We start from the raw sequence: 24,174 nt of genomic DNA, 5'->3' as shown, positions 1-24,174 counted from the left end.
GGCTGACCATATAAAATTATGTGGAAGCCAGAATAAAATGATGTGGATGACCACATAAAATGATGTGGCTGACCACATAAAATGATATGGACAGCCACATTCGAATGATGTGATGGGCCACCATAAAATGATGTGTCCGGGCAGATTTGTCCCCCAGGGCCTTGAGTTTGTGAGCTGTGTCATAGGGCGTGCATTTGTGTTTACTTTTTACTTGAGTACAATTCCAACAAATGAAATGTACTTATTAATAGACTCTTTGATGCATAATCATGTTGTTTTTATTGGCAAAATGTGCGTTCAAATACAAAGATATTTATTTCTCTTCCAGTATTTGTTGCTGAATTAAAATACTTCAGAAACATTCACTTCCGGCTGCTCTCTTAAAAAAAAAAAAAAAAATCATTTTTGGGGGATTTTTGCCCACAAAAAGGCCACAAAAAGACAGCGTGCATCCTGATGTCAGCCAAGAAGTCATCTAACGGCCTGTTGCTGCATTATGATACATTTAAAAAACAGCGGCGCAATAATTTACAATTCCATTTCATCTACTGATCTGAAACTAAAAGCAAGGAACATGTTTTCGATATATGTTTATATAAATTCTCATCATTAGCTTGCAAAAATATACAAACCAAATGTTATACCCTTTTGTTAATGTCCCGTGTACTTAATAAATATTCAAACTAGGCGTGAATTTACTGTATGAAACACAACATTGTGTTGGCCCTTCTGAGTGCTCGCTGCTATTTTGTGACTTGCTGGAGTTGACACAAAGAAGATAAACCAGTTTGGCACCAAGTTTCCACAACAAGCGAGCGAGCAATCAGGAAGGGTTAGAAGTACGAGGCCGCGGAGAGTCGCGGGGTACCTTATTTACAAGGCTTCGAACTCGTCGATCCTCTGCTTGGTGTTGCCCTGCCGGATCTGCCGCAAGGTTTTGTATTTGTCTCGGCCGGCCCGCACGTTCTCGGAGTGGAGGAGGTCGTTCTTGGTGTTCTTGGACTCGTCGCGTGCGTGGGCCAGCTCGGCGGTCAGCGCCTGAGGAGGGACGACACACGGAGACAACGTTCATTTAGACAGGTGGAGCAGGGGAGGCATTCATATGGCGCCATTCCCGGGCAGAGGTCATCATTTTGCAATGCAGTCTGCTGAAAATGATGAAAAGCGCCACTCTGCATAGCAACTGACGCTGTGGTCAAAGTTGGAATTGCCACAAAACACATTTTAAGATATTCAACACTCTAGTGCCAGATCCATTTAGAGCCGTCTAGTAGAGATGCGCGGATAGGCAATTATTTCATCCGCAACCGCATCACAAAAGTCGTCATCCACCCGCCATCCACCCGAACTAACATTTTATCAAATCCACACCCCCCCGCCACCTGCCACCCGCCCGTTGTTATATATCTAATATAGACGATGCAAGGCATTAGTGAGGTTATAAAGCTTTTGCCTGTTAAAGAAAGGAGACTGATCCAATGCAGCAGAGACATTCAATGCGTGCCACGCATTAATATCTCTTGGCCACGCATTAGTGGCTAAGAGATACTAATGCGTGATAATATTATTTATCATTATTATAATATTATTGTCATTTCCATTAAGAAAGTGTTGACTATTGTTGCCAATGCCCTCAGATCAGGAGTGCGTTCCTCACACTTTGTGTGCGCAGTTGCAGCAAGCAGAACGAGGCTTTTAAGAAGTTAAAAAAATGTTTTAGAAAGACTAGGCCTATATTTTCGTTAGGTAAAAAAAATGTTCTGAATTTATTTCAATGAATATTAACTTGTTAACGTTATAATGCTCAAATAGGGACGAGGGCGGGGTGCACAGTGAAGCAGTGAACAATTTCGCGACAAAGATGAACCTTTATTGATTGATCTGCAGCCATGACAAAATATCAGACAATCTCCTTTGTCAACAACAGGCAGGAAAATAAAGATAAACACATAGCCTATGTTCTAGGCATAGGCTCATACCTTTTTAAGTTGAAATAAAAAAAAATTAAAAAAATGTGCCTCATAAGCCTTAGGCTGTCAATCACGCGCACAAACTTAAATTATACAATAACATATGTATGTCATCTCTATTTAAACAAAAATAAATTAAATAAATAATAATAATAAATTACCTGCAACTTATTGGCCAAGGCAAATAGCTGGTCTTTTTTCCCCTGGTCTTTAGTATTCCCTTTTTTAGTTTGTCGTGTACCACGTTGCCATCTTTTTTTTTTTTTTTTTTTGCTGTTGTGTTGTGTTGTGCTGCAGTGCCTGATGAATAATGGCCTGTTTCAAAGAGTGCTGCTCGTTTTTCGTATGTGGGTAACAACATTTAACTATGTATATATATTTCCCAATTGGTTCATCCGCCACCCGCCCGATCTATTTAAAATCTATTTTTTTCGTCATGTCGCCCGCCCGACCCGCGGATTATCCGCGGACTCCGCGGTTGTGTCCGCAAACCGCGCATCTCTACCGTCTAGTAATCAGTGACATTGTGGCGCCACCTATAGGTTGTGTGGAAAAGGTTTTGGAGCAATAGACATCCTCATTATAATCAGTGCCGTAGCCCTAAATACATTTTATTGGTGTCCCCATTTCAGTCTTCACTATTACGAGGGTTTGATTGTATATAGAGATGTCCGATAATGGCTTTTTTCCCGATATCCCGATATTGTCCAACTCTTAATTACCGATACCGATATCAACCGATACCGATATATACAGCCGTGGAATTAACACATTATTATGCCTAATTTTGTTGTGATGCCCTGCTGGATGCATTAAACAATGTAACAAGGTTTTCCAAAATACATCAACTCAAGTTGTGGAAAAAAAAATGCCAACATGGCACTGCCATATTTATTATTGAAGTCACAAAGTGCATTATTTTTTTTTAACATGCCTCAAAACAGCAGCTTGGAATTTGGGACATGCTCTCCCTGAGAGAGCATGAGGAGGTTGAGGTGGGCGGGGTTGGGGGGTTAGTGCTGCAAGGGGTTCTGGGTATTTGTTCTGTTGTGTTTATGTTGTGTTACGGTGTGGACGTTCTCCCGTGTTTGCCATTCTTGTTTGGTGTGGGTTCACAGTGTGGCGCATATTTGTAACAGTGTTAAACTCGTTTATACGGCCACCCTCAGTGTGACCTGTATGGCTGTTGACCAACGACTCGTCGCAATTGTTGGGATATGACTTTAAAGCATAACCAAGCATGCATCAATACAGCTCTTGTCTCAAAGTAGGTGTACTGTCACCACCTAGTGGTTGGAGTGTCCGCCCTGGGATCGATAGGTTGTGAGTTCAAACCCCGGCTGAGTCATACCAAAGACTATAAAAATGGGACCCATGACCTCCCTGCTTGGCACTCAGCATCAAGGGTTGGAATTGGGGGTTAAATCACCAAAAATGATTCCCGGGCACGGCCACCGCTGCTGCTCACTGCTCCCCTCACCTCGCAGGGGGTGATCAAGCGTGATGGGTCAAATGCAGAGAATAATCTCGCCACACCTAGTGTGTGTGTGACAATCATTGGCACTTTAACTTAACTTAACCTGTCACACCACGCCATGACTCATTTTGTGTTTTTTTGCTGTTTTCCTGTGTGTAGTGTTTTAGTTCTTGTCTTGCACTCCTATTTTTTTGGTATTTTCCTGTAGCATTTCATGTCTTCCTTTGAGCGATATTTCCCGCATCTACTTTGTTTTAGCAATCAAGAATATTTCAGTTGTTTGTATCCTTCTTTGTGGGGACATTGTTGATTGTCATGTTTGGATGTACATTGTGGACGCCGTCTTTGCTCCACAGTCAGTCTTTGCTGTTGTCCAGCATTCTGTTCTTGTTTGATTTGTAGCCAGTTCAGTTTTAGTTTCGTTCTGCATAGCCTTCCCTAAGCTTCAATGCCTTTTCTTAGGAGCACTCAGCTTTTGTTTATTTTTGGTTTAAGCATTAAACACCTTTTTACCTTCACACTGCCTCCCGCTGTTTCCCACATCTACAAAGCAATTAGCTACCGGCTGCCACCTACTGATATGGAAGAGTATTACACGGTTACTCTGCCGAGCTCTAGACAGCACCGACACTCAACAACAACACATCATTTGCAGACTATAATTAGTGTTTTGCAAAAAAGATTTTTAACCCAAATAGGTGAAATTAGATAATCTTCCACGGCACACCAGACTGTATCTCACGGCTCAGTGGTTGAAAAAGACTGTTGTAGAGTACATTGTCATAAAAATAATAGCACAGGCAACACAGTAGGGATGCATGGTTTGCTCTAAGAACTGACTAATAATAACTACTTTATCCAAAGATGCAACAACGGCCGTTGAAAAGCCAGCAAGGAGTTCATGAAATTGTGGAAAGTTTTGTAAAATCCCAGCATGTATTGGTTGCAATGAGGTTAAAACGCATTGAAACTTGCTAGTAAAAAAATGGCCAAAGTGATTTTAGTAATAGAAATAGGTACCAAACTTGGAACTTTTCTAGAAACCTGCCAAATTACGTTGCTACAACTGGGTACGGATTCACATAAAATCAAACGGCGCCATATTTCGATACCTTTGTTGCACTTAGACGGCTCAAACACTTTGCGGGCAAACGAGCACTCAAGCAGCATTCAGCTCGGGCTGCTTCAAGACAGTGTTGCAACTGTCCATGCTAACAAAGCAAATATGCAAAATAGAAAACACTCAAACATACAGTAGGGCTCCACTTTTCAAAATGCCATCCATCCACTCATTTTTCTACCGCTTGTCCCTTTCGAGGCTGCGGGGGGTGCTGGAGCCTATCCCAGCTGCAAATGCTCAATGCTATTTAAATTGGACTTGCCATAGGGACGCTACTGATTAGCATTAGCGATCATACATGGCGATTTCATAACCTCCAAATTTGGCAATGGAAACTCCAACTAAAATGCATCTTACAATCAAACTGCAGGTGCGTAATAAGTACAATACTTAGAGTATAAACACTTTGTAGGGTACAACAAAAGACTGGATTCAGCTTAAAGGGGAACATTATCACCGGACCTATGTAAGCGTCAATATATACCTTGATGTTGCAGAAAAAAGACCATATATTTTTTTAACCGATTTCCGAACTCTAAATGGGTGGATTTTGGTGAATTAAACGCCTTTCTATTATTCGCTCTCGGAGCGATGACGAACCCGCCAAGTTCTCAAACACCGAGTCAAATCAGCTCTGTTATTTTCCGTTTTTTTCGACTGTTTTCCGTACCTTGGAGACATCATGCCTCGTCGGTGTGTTGTCGGAGGGTGTAACAACACCAACAGGGACGGATTCAAGTTGCACCAGTGGCCCAAAGATGCCAAAGTGGCAAGAAATTGGACGTTTGTTCCGCACACTTTACCGACGAAAGCTATGCTACGACAGAGATGGCAAGAATGTGTGGATATCCTGCGACACTCAAAGCAGATGCATTTCCAACGATAAAGTCAAAGAAATCTGCGTGCGGATGAGGGTATGTCTACAGAATATATTAATTGATGAAAATTGGGCTGTCTGCACTCTCAAAGTGCATGTTGTTGCCAAATGTATTTCATATGCTGTAAACCTAGTTCATAGTTGTTAGTTTCCTTTAATGCCAAACAAACACATACCAATCGTTGGTTAGAAGGCGATCGCCGAATTCGTCCTCGCTTTCTCCCGTGTCGCTGGCTGTCGTGTCGTTTTCGTCGGTTTCGCTTGCATACGGTTCAAAGCGATATGGCTCAATAGCTTCAGTTTCTTCTTCAATTTGGTTTTCGCTACCTGCCTCCACACTACAACCATCCATTTCAATACATGCGTAATCTGTTGAATCGCTTAAGCCGTTGAAATCCGAGTCTGAATCCGAGCTAATGTCGCTATAGCTTGCTGTTCTTTCCGCCATGTTTGTTTGTGTTGGCATCACTATGTGACGTCACAGGAAAATGGACGGGTGTATATAACGATGGTTAAAATCAGGCTGAAGCTTTTTTTTAGGGATATTGCGTGATGGGTAAAATTTTGAAAAAAACTTCGAAAAATATAATAAGCCACTGGGAACTGATTTTTAATGGTTTTAACCATTCTGAAATTGTGATAATGTTCCCCTTTAATGGCAAAAAGTACTCCATGACTAGGCAACACATATATGTCGTCCAGACCTGCGGCCCGTTAAGCTTTTCAATCTGGCCCGTCGGACATTCCCAAATAATTTTTTTAGATCTTTAAGATGTAAAGTGTAGCTGCCATTATGATGTGCAGTAATGTTTTCATATGACCGTAAGTCTTCAACTATACAAAGTATTTCAATGGTTGGAATCTGCGCTTTTGCATGATGTACTAGTTACTATGGTCATCTATCATCTTTGTCACCGATTCTGTTCATAACTTTTATGGACAGAATTTCTAGGCGCAGTCAAGGCGTTGAGGGGATCCGGTTTGGTGGCTGCAGGATTAGGTCTCTGCTTTTTGCAAATGATGTGGTCCTGATGGCTTCATCTGGCCAGGATCTTCAGCTCTCACTGGATCGGTTCGCAGCCGAGTATGAAGCGACTGGGATGAGAATCAGCACCTCCAAGTCCGAGTCCATGGTTCTCGCCCGGAAAAGGGTGGAGTGCCATCTCCGGGTTGGGGAGGAGATCTTGCCCCAAGTGGAGGAGTTCAAGTACCTCGGAGTCTTGTTCACAAGTGAGGGAAGAGTGGATGGTGAGATCGACAGGCGGATCGGTGCGGCGTCTTCAGTAATGCGGACGCTGTATCGATCCGTTGTGGTGAAGAAGGAGCTGAGCCGGAAGGCAAAGCTCTCAATTTACCGGTCGATCTACGTTCCCATCCTCACCTATGGTCATGAGCTTTGGGTTATGACCGAAAGGACAAGATCACGGGTACAAGCGGCCGAAATGAGTTTCCTCCGCCGTGTGGCGGGGCTCTCCCTTAGAGATAGGGTGAGAAGCTCTGCCATCCGGGGGGAGCTCAAAGTAAAGCCGCTGCTCCTCCACATCGAGTGGAGCCAGATGAGGTGGTTCGGGCATCTGGTCAGGATGCCACCCGAACGCCTCCCTCGGAAGGTGTTTAGGGCACGTCCGACCGGTAGGAGGCCAAGGGGAAGACCCAGGACACGTTGGGAAGACTATGTCTCCCGGCTGGCCTGGGAACGCCTCGGGATCCCCCGGGAGGAGCTGGACGAAGTGGCTGGGGAGAGGGAAGTCTGGGCTTCCCTGCTTAGGCTGCTGCCCCCGCGACCCGACCTCGGATAAGCGGAAGAAGATGGATGATGACGTTATTAACGTCATCATTCATAACAGATGTCCTGATTGGTCACAAGGAACATATCGACCAATCAACTACGGCGTAATATAAACTACGTCTCGAATCTTGATTTGGGGTCGGGAAAAAAAAACGGAAAAACGGGAGATCTTTTTTTTTTTTCCCCGAGATTAAAAAAGACGGAATTCCGACTTTAGACGGAAAAATCACATGCCTGTGTACTTCTCCCTACGTCCGTGTACACAGCGGCGTTTTAAAAAGTCATACATTTTACTTTTTGAAACCGATACCGATCATTTCCGATTTTAAAGCATTTATCGGCCGATAATATCGGCAGTCCGATTTTATCGGACATCTCTACTAGGGATGTCCCGATCCGATATTTGGATCGGATCGGCTGCCGATATTTGCCAAAAATTGCGTATCGGCAAGGCATGGGAAAATGCCGATCCAGATCCAGTTTAAAAAAAAACTCCGTTCCGTGTTTTCCAACGCACCTATTTAAATAATACATTCCACTTTTCTGCTGCTCCCTAATTTCCGTTCCGCATTTTCCACCACACCTTCAACACATCCACAATTCTCACGCAGTTGCTTTTAGCTGCTGGCATTACACGACAGGCTCTTCTCACTCTTTCCTGTGTCTCCCTCTCACAGACAGCGAGCGCACCTTCTTACACACGTCACATACTGTCACGTCATACGTCATATACTGTCACGTCATACGTCACATACTGTCACGTCATACGTCATATACTGTCACGTCATACGTCACATACGTATACGTCCTCCCCCAGCAGAGACCGAGGTAGCGGCATGGCTAACGTTAGCTGTGATGCTAGCGCAGCCGCTAAGGTGCGCGCCTGCTCAAGCGTCCTCTGCGCACGGCAAATATATGCCACGCACAAAATCAAATAAAAAAATAAGCGCATAACAATTTTCGACACACGGACACGACAGAGAAAACAGTTTTCGTCATCATTGTTCAAATATTGTGACGTCTGTCGAGACGCTTATCTCCATTCGGTGGCACACGTCCACACCATCAAAATGCTGAGGCAAAAATTTCCACATCAACACCGTATGAAAAAATTAGTGATTTTTTTAGTTGTGATTTCCTTCTCTGCATGAAAGTTTAAAAGTAGCATATATTAAAGCAGTATGAAGAAGAATGTTTTAATGTAGACATGCAAGCCTTGAAAGAACATTTTGAAAATCAAGACTACATTTCCTGCAAATGGGTGCATTTCTACCCTATATTTTAACTTTAGATTTATTCTCATATCAAACTCTTTTGGCTGTCTTTTTGACACTTACATCCGGCGCCCCCCTCCACACCCTGGATTATAAATAATGTAAATAATTCAATGTGATTATCTTGTGTGATGACTGTATTATAATGATAGTATATCTGATAGTATATACCGTATTTTCCGCACTATAAGGCGCACCTAAAAACCACAAAATGTTCTCAAAACTGACAGTGCGCCTTATAACCCGGTGCGCTTTATATATGGATTAATATTAAGATTCATTTTCATAAAGTTTCGGTCTCGCAACTACGGTAAACAGCCGCCATCTTTTTTCCCCGTAGAACAGGAAGCGCTTCTTCTTCTACGCAAGCAACCGCCAAGGTAAGCACCCGCCCCCATAGAACAGGAAGCGCTTCTTCTTCTACTGTAAGCAACCACCCGCCCCCGTAGAAGAAGAAGAAGCAATATTACGTTTCATTTCCTTTGTGTGTTTACATCTGTAAAGACCACAAAATGGCTCCTACTAAGCGACAGGGATCCGGTTCATGAAAAGACGCAATCTCTCCATCCGCACACGGATTACTATTTCACAGCAACTGCCTAAAGACTTTCAAGAAAAGCTGGCTACTTTCCGTGCATATTGTAAAAACAAGATAGCTGAAAAAAAGATCCGGCCAGAGAACATTATCAACATGGACGAGGTTCCACTGACTTTTGATATTCCTGTGAACCGCACTGTGGATACAACGGGAGCACGTACGGTGAATATTCGCACCACAGGGAATGAGAAGTCATCCTTCACTGTGGTTCTAGCTTGCCATGCTAATGGCCAGAAACTTCCACCCATGGTGATATTCAAAAGGAAGACCTTGCCAAAAGAGACCTTTCCAGCCGGCGTCATCATAAAAGCTAACTCGAAGGGATGGATGAAGAAAAGATGAGCGAGTGGTTAAGGTAAGTTTACGCGAAGAGGCCGGGTGGCTTTTTTCACGCAGCTCCGTCCATGTTGATATACGACTCCATGCGCGCCCACATCACGCTGGTTTTTAATATATTATTAAAGTTTGACTGACCTATCTGACTGTTTTTTTGACATTCCTTTAGCGCAGTTAGATGCGGCTTATAACACGGGGCGGCTTATAGGTGGACAAAGTTTTGAAATATGCCGTTCATTGAAGGCGCGGCTTATAACCCAGGGCGCCTTATGGTGCGGAAAATACGGTATCTGTATCATGAATCAATTTAAGTGGACCCCGACTTAAACAAGTTGAAAAACTTATTGGGGTGTTACCATTTAGTGGTCAATTGTACGGAATATGTACTTCACTGTGCAACCTACTAATAAAAGTCTCAATCAATCAATCAAAACACATAGAATCATCATACTGCTGTGATTATATGCATCAAGTGTTCATTCAAGGCTAAGGCAAAAATATCCAGATATATATCGTGTATCGCAATATGGCCTTAAAATATCGCAATATTAAAAAAAGGCCATATCGCCCAGCCCTAGTTCAATGATGCCATTTCTGTTTGTCATGTATAATTTTGTCTATTTTGTGTTTATCCTTGAATAAACAGGTCAGTTTCTTGTTACCAACCATTGTGTATTATTCAAACTCCCCTAATTCAGCTGGCTAGTTGTTATCAAGAGTACTAAAACCCTTTTTTCAACATGATTCTGACAACTAAGTAGGCTAAATAACTTTAAACTTTAATACATGCTCGGATAGGCCAGTATCGGTATCGGATCGGAAGTGCAAAAACCTGGATCGGGACATCCCTAATCTCTACCCGGGACAAGTGGCCACACCTCATCGCAGGGCCTCATCCCTAGTCAGTAATGCCTAATTGTACAATACTCCTAACACTAACCGCAATTTGCTTTGTCTGCCACGTCCTCATCAGCGGTTTATTTACCGTGCATGGAATCACATTGGCTCATGAACGTAGACTTTCAGCACGTACCCTCAGCTGTTTCTGAACACGCTCGTTCTTCTGGGCCTCCGTCAGGCGAGTCTCCTCCTTGCGGTGATCGTTTATGCCTTCGAAGTCCAGGTCAGCGCTGAGCATGCTGTTTCCCTCGTGCATGCTGCTGCTGCTGCTACTGCTGTTGATATGCATGCCGCCTCTCTGGTGCATGCTGGTGCTGCTGTCATGCATGCCGACTCCCTGGTACATGCCGCCTCCCCCGTACATGCTGCTGCTGTCGTACATGCTGCTGTTGTCGTGCATGCTGTTTCTCTGGTGCAGGCCGCCGCTCTCGTACATGCTGCTGCTGTTGTCGTGCATGCTGTTCCCCTGGTGCATGCCGCTGCTGTCGTACATGCTGCTGCTGTTGTCGTGCATGTTGTTTCTCAGGTGCATGCTGCTGCTGTTGTCATGCATGCTGTTCCTCTGGTGCATGCTGTTGCTCTCCTGCAAGCTGTTGCTACCCTCGCTGTCGCTGTTGTACTCGTAGGGTTGGTCGTACAGGCCAGGAACCGGAGGTGGAGGCGGAGGCGGAGGCAGCGATGGCAGAGGCGCCGGCCCCGTCATCATCACCCTGTTGAGTTCTTCCTTGGTCTTCATCAGATCCTCCTGGGCCTCCTTGGCCTGGTGAAGGACACACTAATGACTACCACTGCATGCCTTTGTGATATCACTTCTACTTCTGCTTCACTTTAGATTAGATTAGATTAGATTAGATTTATTGGTCCCCTTGGGGAAATTCATTGTCACTGTCGTACATTTAAACACTAGACATTACACATCACACAAAAAAAAAAAAAAAAAAAAAAAAAAAAGACATCATACATGACCAACACACATTTACAGGCTTGTCAGACATGAGCGTGTTACACACACGAAAAGTGCTCACCCTTTGCTGCCATGTGTCGGCCTCGCTCTCCTTGCGCTTCCTGGCCTCCTCCAGCAGACTGATCCTGGCTGTGTGCTCCCTCAGCTCTGAAGCCTGAAACAAAAAAAAACAAGCAAAACAAAACTCATTTGTTGCGTTTGACGAAGAATATTAAGTCACAAAAAAAAAAAAAAAAAAAAAAGTTTTTTTTTCATTATTAGTACCGTATTTTGCGGATTATTAGTCGCACCGGCCAAAAATGCATAATAAAGAAAAAAAAAACATATATAAGTCGCACTGGAGTATAAGTCGCATTTTTGGGGGAATGTATTTGATAAAAGCCAACACCAAGAATAGACATTTGAAAGGCAATTTAAAATAAATAAAGAATAGTGAACAACAGGCTGAATAAGTGTACGTTATATGCAGAGGTGGGTAGAGTAGCCAGAAATTGTACTCAAGTAAGAGTACTGTTACTTTAGAGATTTATTACTCAAGTAAAAGTAAGGAGTAGTCACCCAAATATTTACTTGAGTAAAAGTAAAAAGTATGTTGTGAAAAAACTACTCAAGTACTGAGTAACTGATGAGTAACATACACACACATATCATATATATATATATATATATATATATATATATATATATACACATATATACACATACATTGATATATACAGTATATCATTTATATTTATTTATTTTGCCGTTTTTGTTTACATGTTAAAGGTGTTTTAATGAATATACATGCATGTTTAACACATATAGATTCCTTTCTTTCATGAAGACAAGAATATAAGTTGGTGTATTACCTGATTGTGATGACTTGCATTGATTGTAATCAGACAGCAGTGCTTAACGTCCACGTTTTCAAATGCAGGAGAAAAAAAGTTCCTCCTTTCTGTCTAATACCACATGAAAGTGGTTGGTTTTTGACATCTTATTTGTCCAGTTTCCATATTCGTTTTCACACACTTTACAACAAATACATTGGCGGCAAATTCCGTAGCTTGCTAGCTGTCTTTCGGAGACTCTTATTTTGAAAGCGCAGGCGCGATGGAGCAGCACTTTTATTGTGAAGACAGGAACTGTGCAGTCAGTCTTTAGGCTTGTGACGGGATGTACGGTTGAAATAAAAAAGTGTCTTTTTTCCTTCACACTTTTGATTGATTGATTGGAACTTGTATTAGTAGATTGCACAGTACAGTACATATTCCGTACAATTGACCACTAAATGGTAACACCCCAATAAGTTTTTCAACTTGTTTAAGTCAGGTCATGTGACCGCCTGGCTCTGTTTGATTGGTCCAACGTCATCAGTGACTGCATCTGATTGGTGGAACGGAGTCAAACGTCACTAGTGACTGCATTTTATTGGTGGAACGGAGTGAAACGTCACCAGTAACGCAGGCACTTTGAAGGTCTGTCTGACAGACCAAAACAAACAAAGCGTGCATTAACAGATCGATAAAAATTAGTAGCGAGTAGCGAGCTGAATGTAGATAAAAGTAGCGGAGTAAAAGTAGCGTTTCTTCTCTATAAATATACTCAAGTAAAAGTTAAAGTATGTTGCATTAAAACTACTCTTAGAAGTACAATTTATCCCAAAAGTTACTCAAGTAGATGTAACGGAGTAAATGTAGCGCGTTACTACCCACCTCTGGTTATATGAGGCATAAATAACCAACTGGTATGTTAACGTAACATATTATGTTAAAAGTCATTCAAATAACTATAACATATACAAACCCCGATTCCATATGAGTTGGGAAATTGTGTTAGATGTAAATATAAACGGAATACAATGATTTGCAAATCATTTTCAACCCATATTCAGTTGAATATGCTACAAAGACAACATATTTGATGTTTTTTTTGCAAATAATCATTAACTTTAGAATTTGATGCCAGCAACACGTGACAAAGAAGTTGGGAAAGGTGGCAATAAATACTGATAAAGTTGAGGAATGCTCATCAAACACTTATTTGGAACATCCCACAGGTGTGCAGGCTAATTGGGAACAGGTGGGTGCCATGATTGGGTATAAAAAACAGCTTCCCAAAAAATGCTCAGTCTTTCACAAGAAAGGATGGGGCGAGGTACACCCCTTTGTCCACAACTGCGTGAGCAAATAGTCAAACAGTTTAAGAACAACGTTTCTCAAAGTGCAATTGCAAGAAATTTAGGGATTTCAACATCTACGGTCCATAATATCATCAAAAGGTTCAGAGAATCTGGAGAAATCACTCCACGTAAGCGGCATGGCCGGAAACCAACATGGAATGACCGTGACCTTCGATCAAAAACCGACATCAATCTCTAAAGGATATCACCACATGGGCTCAGGAACACTTCAGAAAACCACTGTCACTAAATACAGTTGGTCGCTACGTCTGTAAGTGCAAGTTAAAGCTCTACTATGCAAAGCGAAAGCCATTTATCAACAACACCCAGAAACGCCGCCGGCTTCTCTGGGCCCGAGATCATCTAAGATGGACTCATGCAAAGTGGAAAAGTGTTCTGTGGTCTAACAAGTCCACATTTCAAATTGTTTTTGTAAATATTCGACATCGTGTCATCCAGACCATGTCACGTGGGGGTCGCATATTGATGCGGGATCGTTCCTTCCGTGCAACACGGACACTCCGGACAAAAACGTGAAGGTATGAGGTGATTTATTTACATAAACAGAAAAACAAGCAAAAGAAAAGCGTGCCGAACGTACGGGAAGCTAAGGCTAAACTTAGCACAGGACTCAGGAACATGAAAACAAACCAACGTGATGTAGCTTACCGCAAACAAGGAGCACAGGACGAGTGAACAGAAAGGCAGGCTTAAATAGTGTCAGTGATGGAAAACAGGTGCGCGTCGGGAACACAAGCGGCAGGTGAAAATAATAAGTAACCATGGTGATGAAACAAACTCACAGGTGCACAAGCAATAACTAAAGGAGTCCAAAACGAACCAAACATAACTAAACAAAACATGATCCGACACACGGATCATGAAAGACCAAAGAGGAAAAGAACCATCCAGACTGTTATCGACGCAAAGTTGAAAGTATGGGGGTGTATTAGTGCCCAAGGCATGGGTAACTTACACATCTGTGAAGGCACCATTAGTGCTGAAAGGTACATACAGGTTTTGGAACAACATATGCTGCCATCTAAGCGCCGTCTTTTTCATGGACGCCCCTGCTTATTTCAGCAAGACAATGCCAAGCCACATTCAGCACGTGTTACAACAGCGTGGCTTCGTAAAAAAAAAGAGTGCGGGTACTTTCCTGGCCCGCCTGCAGTCCAGACCTGTCTCCCATCGAAAATGTGTGGCGCATTATGAAGCCGAAAATAGCACAACGGAGACCCCCGGACTGTTGAACAACTTAAGCTGTACATCAAGCAAGAATGGGAAAGAATTCCACCTGAGAAGCTTCAAAAATGTGTCTCCTCAGTTTCCAAACGTTTACTGAGTGTTGTTAAAAGGAAAGGCCATGTAACACAGTGGTGAACATGCCCTTTCCCAACTACTTTGGCACATGTTGCAGCCATGAAATTCTAAGTTAATTATTATTTGCAGAAAAAAAAAGAAGTATATCTTGTCTTTGTAGTGCATTCAATTGAATATGGGTTGAAAAGGATTTGCAAATCATTGTATTCCGTTTATATTTACATCTAACACAATTTCCCAACTCATACGGAAACGGGGTTTGTAGAACATGCTATACGTTTACCAAACAATCTGTCACTCTTAATCGCTAAATCCGATGAAATCTTCTTCCTCGGTGTCGTTTCTAAACAACTCTGCCAACTCCAAAGGTAGACAATGCGCCGCTTCCTCTTCTATCGGTACGTCGCTTACGTCAGAGTCACCGTCAGTTGCAGTTCTAATTATTCCAGCCTTTCTGAATCCGGACAGGATGGTTTCAGTTGCTGATATACGTCTAGTCTCTTATGTGAATTGGATAAATAATATTATTTGATATTTTACGGTAATATGTTAATAATTTCACACATAAATCGCTGCAGAGTATAAGTCGCACCCCCGGCCAAACTATGAAAAAAACTGCGACTTATACCGTATTTTTCGGACTATAAGTCGCAGTTTTTTTCATTGTTTGGGTGCGACTTATACTCAGGAGCGACTTATGTGTGAAATTATTAACCCTCGCCGCAGAATGCACCCCCCGACGGGAGCGCCACACCAACCAAAACCCACACCCAAACCCTCCACGTGCAAGACCGGATCCACTCACTTAACAAGAAGCCAAAAAGTGCAAAAACAACAATGCTCGCGCCGGAGGAGCCGTGAACGACTGCAGGGACACAACATTAGGTACACCTGCAGACTGCAGCACGGATGTCATATTTCATTCATTCACAACTCCTCCAGCACGAACACCACTGTTCCCGATAAGTAAAGGTAAGACCATAGCAAAGTTTTTTTAATTAAATTGTGTGCTACAGTTTGTATGTGTAAAGTTAAAATTAAGTTAAAGTACCAATGATTGTCACACACACACTAAGTGTAATGAAATTTGTCGTCTGCATTTGACCCATCCCCTTGATCACCCCCTGGGAGGTGAGGGGAGCAGTGGGCAGCAGCGGCGCCGCGCCCGGGAATAATTTCTGGTGATTTAACCCCCAATTCCAACCCTTGATGCTGAGTGCCAAGCAGGGAAGAATGCTGGTATGAGCTTTTAAACATAACCCGTTAACTGCTGCCAATCAAATGGTGAATAAGATACTCTTTAGGGTTCATATGTTTGTAAATCTGACTGTGATGAAGTCAGTGCCTCACCAGCCATCAACCTCACCGCACGTCACTGGTCTATTCTATGCGCCTTATAATGCGGTGCGCCTTATAATGTGGTGCGCCTTATATATGAACACAGTTTTAAAGTATGCCATTCATTGAAGGTGCGCCTTATAGTGCGGAAAATACGATAGCCTAAATACAAGGTTTATTTCTGACTTTAGGGCATACTTGCCAACCCTCCCGAATTTTCCGGGAGACTCCCGAAATTCAGCACCTCAACCGAAAACCTCCCGGGACAAATATTCTCCCGAAAATCTCCCGATTTTCAGCGGAGCTGGAGGCCACGCCCCCTCCAGCTCCATGCGGACCTGAGTGAGGACAGCCTTTTTTCATGACGGGAGGACAACAGGGTGACAAGAACTAAATCATCCAGACTAGAGATAAATTGTATTATTATGTTTATCTTACCTAAAAATAAATATATTTATTAATTAAAAAAAAAAAAAAACTAAATACATTTTTACTATATTTTGCTAAAAACATCAAAATTAATTGTATTTTTATTTGTATTTTTTTCCTGACTCCTTATTACATCCAGCCATAGAATTATACATTAAAATAAACATATTTGAAATAATTAATTTTAAATTATCATAATAATTCATTTAAAATGACCATATTTAATTACTAAAATAATTGCTTGTTTATCAACAACTTTAGCATTTTATTCATTACATTTTGAAGCTCTCAGAAGCCAAGTTATGTTATAATCCTTAATATTTATTTATGCAAGTTTGAAGTATCAATTTTGTTTGCATATTTTCAGGATATATATATATATATATATATATATATATATATATATATATATATATATATATATATATATATATGGAATACTTGACTTGGTGAATTCTAGCTGTCAATATACTCCTCCCCTCTTAACCCCGCCCCGCGCCACCCCGACCACGCCCCCCACCCCCCACCTCCCGAAATCGGAGGTCTGAAGGTTGGCAAGTATGCTTTAGGGGTGTATTTTCCCACAAAAGTTCAGGGTGACTTTTTAAATTTCAATTTAAACATAAAGTCACACAGTTAAAAGTTTGGACTATAACTTTTGAGGTAAATAGTCCCTAGTTCTTTGACACTAACAAGGACTAAACACCCATAAAGTCACTCAGAAAGTTTTGAGTTTGGCTGAAATGTTGAGAGAAAACACACTGCTAAAGTCACACAACTTTAACACTTTGGGCGTACATTTCAGAATTTTAAAGTTGTGCAAAACTGACCTCAATTAAAGGTAATACATGCATTCTGCTTCTCTTTTGTGGCATTTAGAAAAAAACACAAAATAGGGAGTAGTCTCAACAAGCGGTAACTCATACTTGCCAACCTTGAGACCTCTGATTTCGGGAGGTGGTGGGGGTGTGGTCGGGGGTGGGGCGGGGCGTGGTTGGGGGCGTGGTTAAGAAGGGAGGAGTATATTGACAGCTATATATATATATATCCATCCATCCATTTTCTACCGCTTATTCCCTTTTGGGGTCGCGGGGGGCGCTGGAGCCTATCTCAGCTACAATCGGGCGGAAGGCGGGGTACACCCTGGACAAGTCGCCACCTCATCGCAGGGCCAATACAGATAGACAGACAACATTCACACACTAGGGCCAATTTAGTGTTGCCAATCAACCTATCCCCAGGTGCATGTTTTTGGTATATATATATATATATATATATATATATATATATATATATATATATACATACCATCCATCTATCTTCTTCCGCTTATCCGGAATATATATATATATATATATATATATATATATATATCTACATCCTGAAAATATGCAAACAAAACTGTGTTTAGATAATTGATACTTCCAACTTGCATAAATAAATATTAAGGAATATAACATAACTTGGCTTCTGAGAGCTTCAAAATGTAATGAATAAAATGCTAAAGTTGTTGATAAACAAGCAATTATTTTAATAATTAAATATGGTCATTTTAAATTAATTATTATGATAATTTAAAATAAATTATTTCAAATATGTTTATTTTAATGTATAGATCTATGGCTGGATGTAATAAGGAGTCAGAAAAAATACAAATAAAAATACAATTAATTTGGATGTTTTTAGCAAAATATAGTAAACATTTATTTATTTTTTATTTTTTTAAATTAATAAATATATTTATTTTTAGGTAAGATAAACATAATAATACAATTTATCCCTAGTCTGGATGATTTAGTTCTTGTCACCCTGTTGTCCTCACTCAGGTATGCATGGAGCTGGAGGGGGCGTGGCCTCCAGCTCCGGCTGAAAATCGGGAGATTTTCGGGAGAATATTTGTAATAAGGAGTCAGAAAAAATACAAATAAAAATACAATTAATTTTGATGTTTTTAGCAAAATATAGTAAACATTTATTTATTTTTTACATTTTTTTAAATTAATAAATATATTTATTTTTAGGTAAGATAAACATAATAATACAATTTATCTCTAGTCTGGATGATTTAGTTCTTGTCACCCTGTTGTCCTCACTCAGGTATGCATGGAGCTGGAGGGGGCGTGGCCTCCAGCTCCGGCTGAAAATCGGGAGATTTTCGGGAGAATATTTGTAATAAGGAGTCAGAAAAAATACAAATAAAAATACAATTAATTTTGATGTTTTTAGCAAAATATAGTAAACATTTATTTTTTTTATTTTTTTTTAAATTAATAAATATATTTATTTTTAGGTAAGATAAACATAATAATACAATTTATCCCTAGTCTGGATGATTTAGTTCTTGTCACCCTGGTGTCCTCCCGTAGGGAAAAAAGGCTGTCCTCACTCAGGTCCGCATGGAGCTGGAGGGGGCGTGGCCTCCAGCTCCGGCTGAAAATCGGGAGATTTTCGGGAGAATATTTGTAATAAGGAGTCAGAAAAAATACAAATAAAAATACAATTAATTTTGATGTTTTTAGCAAAATATAGTAAACATTTATTTATTTTTTATTTTTTTTAATTAATAGATATATTTATTTTTAGGTAAGATAAACATAATAATACAATTTATCCCTAGTCTGGATGATTTAGTTCTTGTCACCCTGTTGTCCTCACTCAGGTATGCCACGCCCCCTCCAGCTCCGGCTGAAAATCGGGAGATTTTCGGGAGAATATTTGTAATAAGGAGTCAGAAAAAATACAAATAAAAATACAATTAATTTTGATGTTTTTAGCAAAATATAGTAAACATTTTTTTTTTTTTTTACATTTTTTTTAATTAATAAATATATTTATTTTTAGGTAAGATAAACATAATAATACAATTTATCTCTAGTCTGGATGATTTAGTTCTTGTCACCCTGTTGTCCTCACTCAGGTATGCATGGAGCTGGAGGGGGCGTGGCCTCCAGCTCCGGCTGAAAATCGGGAGATTTTCGGGAGAATATTTGTCCCGGGAGGTTTTCGGGAGAGGCGCTGAATTTCGGGAGGGTTGGCAAGTATGCGGTAACTGAAACTTATACAACTATTTTGTGTACAGACCAGCTCCTCTTGCCCCTTCATCTGACTCTGGGCATGGCGAGCCAGTGCCTCCTTAGCCAGGAGGGCAGACTGACGCTCGGACTCCAGGCGAGCGGCCTCATGGTGGGCTTTCAAACGCTCCTGCTCCAGCATCATGGCTCTCTGCGTCTGTTCCTGCAGATCTTAAGTATCCAAAGACAAAAAAATATAGATGTCACTTCCAATATTCACATTTGAAATGAAATGAAATGAATTATATTTATATAGCGCTTTTCTCTAGTGACTCAAAGCGCTTTTACATAGTGAAACCCAATATCTAAGTGTGGGTGGGCACTGGGAGCAGGTGGGTAAAGTGTCTTGCCCAAGGACACAACGGCAGTGACTAGGATGGCGGAAGCGGGGGATCGAACCTGGAACCCTCAAGTTGCTGGCACGGCCAATCTACCAACCGAGCTATACCGCCCCATTTGCAAGTAGATAGTTAAGTTGATTACTGTCTCTGAATTGTAATGAATTCCCTTGAGGATCAATAAAGTCTGTCTAAGTCTGCTTCTTGAAGACAAACCCCAGATCACAAACATGTTGATTTATATCCAATTTCTAAACTATATCTCTAACTAGAGATGTCCGATAATATCGGACTGCCGATATTATCGGCCGATTAATGCAATATCGGAAATTATCGGTATCGGTTTCAAAGTTATCGGTATCGGTTTCAAAAAGTAAAATGTATGACTTTTTAAAACGCCGCTGTGTACACGGACGTAGGGAGAAGTACAGAGCGCCAATAAGCCATACAGGTCACACTGAGGGTGGCCGTATAAACAACTTTAACACTGTTACAAATATAATAATAATAATAATAATAATAACTGGGATTTATATAGCGCTTTTCTAAGTACCCAAAGTCGCTTTACATGTAGAACCCATCAATCATTCACACCTGGTGGTGGTAAGCTACTTTCATAGCCACAGCTGCCCTGGGGTAGACCGACGGAAGCGTGGCTGCAATTTGCGCCAACGGCCCCTCCGACCACCACCTATCATTCATCATTTAATTCACCGGTGTGAGTGGCACCGGGGGCAAAGGGTGAAGTGTCCCGCCCAAGGACACAACGGCAGCAATTTTTGGATGGTAAGAGGCGGGGAGCGAACCTGCAACCCTCAGGTTTCTGGCACGGTTGCTCTACCCACTACGCCATGCCGCCCCGTAAATATGCGCCACACTGTGAACCCACACCAAACAAGAATGACAAACACATTTCGAGGAGAACATCCGCACCGTAACACAACATAAACACAACAGAACAAATACCCAGAAGCCCTTGCAGCACTAACTCTTCCGGGACGCTACGATATACACCCCCGCTACCACCAAACCCCCCCCCCATCTCCCAAATTCGGAGGTGTCAAGGTTGGCAAGTATGTAGCTGTTGTTTTGAGGCATGTTTAAAAAAATAATAATAATAATCAAAGTATAGTATTTCCCATAGTTGTAGTGGGTATCAGGATTATCTCAGGGAGAGCATGTCCCAAATTCCAAAATAATGCACTTTGTGACTTCAATAATAAATATGGCAGTGCCATGTTGGCACTTTTTTTTCCATAACTTGAGTTGAAGTTGTTCTCTTATTTTGGAAAACCTTGTTTTTGATTGATTGATTGAAACTTGTATTAGTAGATTGCACAGTGCAGTACATATTCCGTACAATTGACCACTAAATGGTAACACCCCAATAAGTTTTTCAACTTGTTTAAAGGGGAACATTATCACCAGACCTACGTAAGCGTCAATATATACCTTGATGTTGCAGAAAAAAAGACCATATATTTTTTTAACCGTTTTCCGAACTCTAAATGGGTGAATTTTGGCGAATTAAACGCCTTTCTATTATTCGCTCTCGTCGGGAAGCTATCCGCCATTTTCTCACTTATGTCGGTGTTTTGTCGGAGGGTGTAACCACACGAACAGGGACGGATTCAAATTGCACCGGTGGCCCAAAAATGCGAAAGTTGGACGAAATTTGTTCAAAAATACAAGGCTGTGGGGAAAGCCGACGAAATGGTCAGTCGTTTGTTCCGCACACTTTACCGACGAAAGCTATGCTACGACAGAGATGGCAAGAATGTGTGGATATCCTGCGACACTCAAAGCAGATGCTGACATCAACTCCAAAACTGGACGGATCAGCTTTCAGGAAAAGAGAGCGGATGAGGGTATGTCTACAGAATATATTAATTGATGAAAACTTTATTCCTTACTCGCGGTTTTATGTAAATTATTATACATAAACTGTGTTCACCAGTAATTTAGCTTAAAAACATTTATTTTTTTCAATCATTCGAGTACATTCGGGTAGTCTTGTCTAATGCAGTATTTTGTGTCTATGTAGGTATGGTCAACCTGAGTGCTGAAATCGTGGAAAAATATATGTTCTTAGCGCGCCTGAATTGGGCTGTCTGCACTCTCAAAGTGCATGTTGTTGCCAAATGTATTTCATATGCTGTAAACCTAGTTCATAGTTGTTAGTTTCCTTTAATGCCAAACAAACACATACCAATCGTTGGTTAGAATTGGTCCTCGCTTTCTCCCGTGTCGCTGGCTGTCGTGTCGTTTTCGTCGGTTTCGCTTGCATACGGTTCAAACCGACATGGCTCAATAGCTTCAGTTTCTTCTTCAATTTGGTTTTCGCTACCTGCCTCCACACTACAACCATCCGTTTCAATACATGCGTAATCTGTTGAATCGCTTAAGCCGCTGAAATCCGAGTCTGAATCCGAGCTAATGTCGCTATAGCTTGCTGTTCTATCCGCCATGTTTGTTTGTATTGGCATCACTATGTGACGTCACAGGAAAATGGACGGGTGTATATAACCCATCCATCCATCCATTTTCTACCGCTTATTCCCTTTGGGGTCGCGGGGGGCGCTGTAGCCTAGCTCAGCTACAATCGGGCGGAAGGCGGGGTACACCCTGGACAAGTCGCCACCTCATCGCAGGGCCAACACAGATAGACAGACAACATCCACACACTAGGGCCAATTTAGTGTTGCCAATCAACTTATCCCCAGGTGCATGTCTTTGGAGGTGGGAGGAAGCCGGAGTACCCGGAGGGAACCCACGCAGTCACGGGGAGAACATGCAAACTCCACACAGAAAGATCCCGAGCCCGGGATTGAACCCAAGACTACTCAGGACCTTCGTATTGTGAGGCAGATGCACTAACCCCTCTGCCACCGTGAAGCCCTGGGGTATAACGATGGTTAACATCAGGCACTTTGAAGCTTTTTTTAGGGATATTGCGTGATGGGTAAAATTTTGAAAAAACTTCGAAAAATAAAATAAGCCACTGGGAACTGATTTTTAATGGTTTTAACCCTTCTGAAATTGTGATAATGTTCCCCTTTAAGTCGGGGTCCACGTTAATCAATTCATGGTAAACAGAGGTGGGTAGAGTAGCCAGAAATTGTACTCAAGTAAGAGTACTGTTACTTTAGAGATTTATTACTCAAGTAAAAGTAAGGAGTAGTCACCCAAATATTTACTTGAGTAAAAGTAAAAAGTATGTTGTAAAAAAACTACTCAAGTACTGATTAACTGATGAGTAACATACACACACATATCATATATATATATATATATATATATATATATATATATATATATATATATATATATATATATATATATATATATATATATATATATATATGTATGTGTGGGGAAAAAAATCACAAGACTATTTCATCTCTACAGGCCTGTTTCATGAGGGGGGGTACCCTCAATCATCAGGAGGTTTACCCTCAATCATCAGGAGGTTTACCCTCCTGATGATTGAGGGTACCCCCCTCATGAAACAGGCCTGTAGAGATGAAATAGTCTTGTGATTTTTTTTCCCCACACATACATATATTGCGCTCTACTACGGTATCGAGCACTATTTTTTGGATAACCTTATTAAGATATATATATATATATATATATATATATATACACACACACATACATATATATATATATATATATATATATACACACATATACATATATATATATATACATATATATACATACATTGATATATACAGTATATAATTTATATATATATTTTTTGCCGTTTTTGTTTACATGTTAAAGGTGTTTTAATGAATATACATGCATGTTTAACACATATAGATTCCTTTCTTTCATGAAGACAAGAATATAAGTTGGTGTATTACCTGATTCTGATGACTTGCATTGATTGTAATCAGACAGTAGTGATGATAACGTCCACGTTTTCAAATGGAGGAGAAAAAAAGTTCCTCCTTTCTGTCTAATACCACATGAAAGTGGTTGGTTTTTGGCATCTTATTTTCCAGCTTCCATATTCGTTTTTATACACTTTACAAGAAATACATTGACGGCAAACTCCGTAGCTTGCTAGCTTGTTTGCGCAGGCTTTTGGAGACTCTTATTTTGAAAGCGCAGGCGCGATGGAGCGGCACTTTTATTGTGAAGACAGGAACTGTGCGGTCAGTCTTTAGGCTTTTGACGGGATGTACGGTTGAAATA

At 41.1% G+C, this 24,174-nt stretch overlaps 1 protein-coding gene across 1 annotated transcript in view; it reads right to left on the bottom strand.

Annotated features, from left to right (window-relative positions):
- Window positions 1-389: 389 nt before the first annotated feature.
- The window catches only part of ezrb (ezrin b), a 168,276-nt gene continuing 144,491 nt past the window's right edge, over window positions 390-24,174 (bottom strand). The window contains exons 10-13 of the mRNA XM_061986985.2: window positions 19,641-19,801; window positions 11,367-11,459; window positions 10,475-11,101; window positions 390-1,038 (exon numbers count right to left, since the gene is read on the bottom strand). Coding sequence (XP_061842969.2) covers window positions 874-1,038; window positions 10,475-11,101; window positions 11,367-11,459; window positions 19,641-19,801 — 1,046 coding nt within the window. The 3' untranslated portion in view covers window positions 390-873. The remainder of the gene's footprint in view (window positions 1,039-10,474; window positions 11,102-11,366; window positions 11,460-19,640; window positions 19,802-24,174) is intronic.

Source organism: Nerophis lumbriciformis, linkage group LG26, assembly GCF_033978685.3.
Source record: "Nerophis lumbriciformis linkage group LG26, RoL_Nlum_v2.1, whole genome shotgun sequence".
Lineage (NCBI taxonomy): Eukaryota > Metazoa > Chordata > Actinopteri > Syngnathiformes > Syngnathidae > Nerophis > Nerophis lumbriciformis.
Note: the sequence above shows the minus strand (reverse complement) of the source record. Positions and strands in the feature narration are given on the sequence as shown.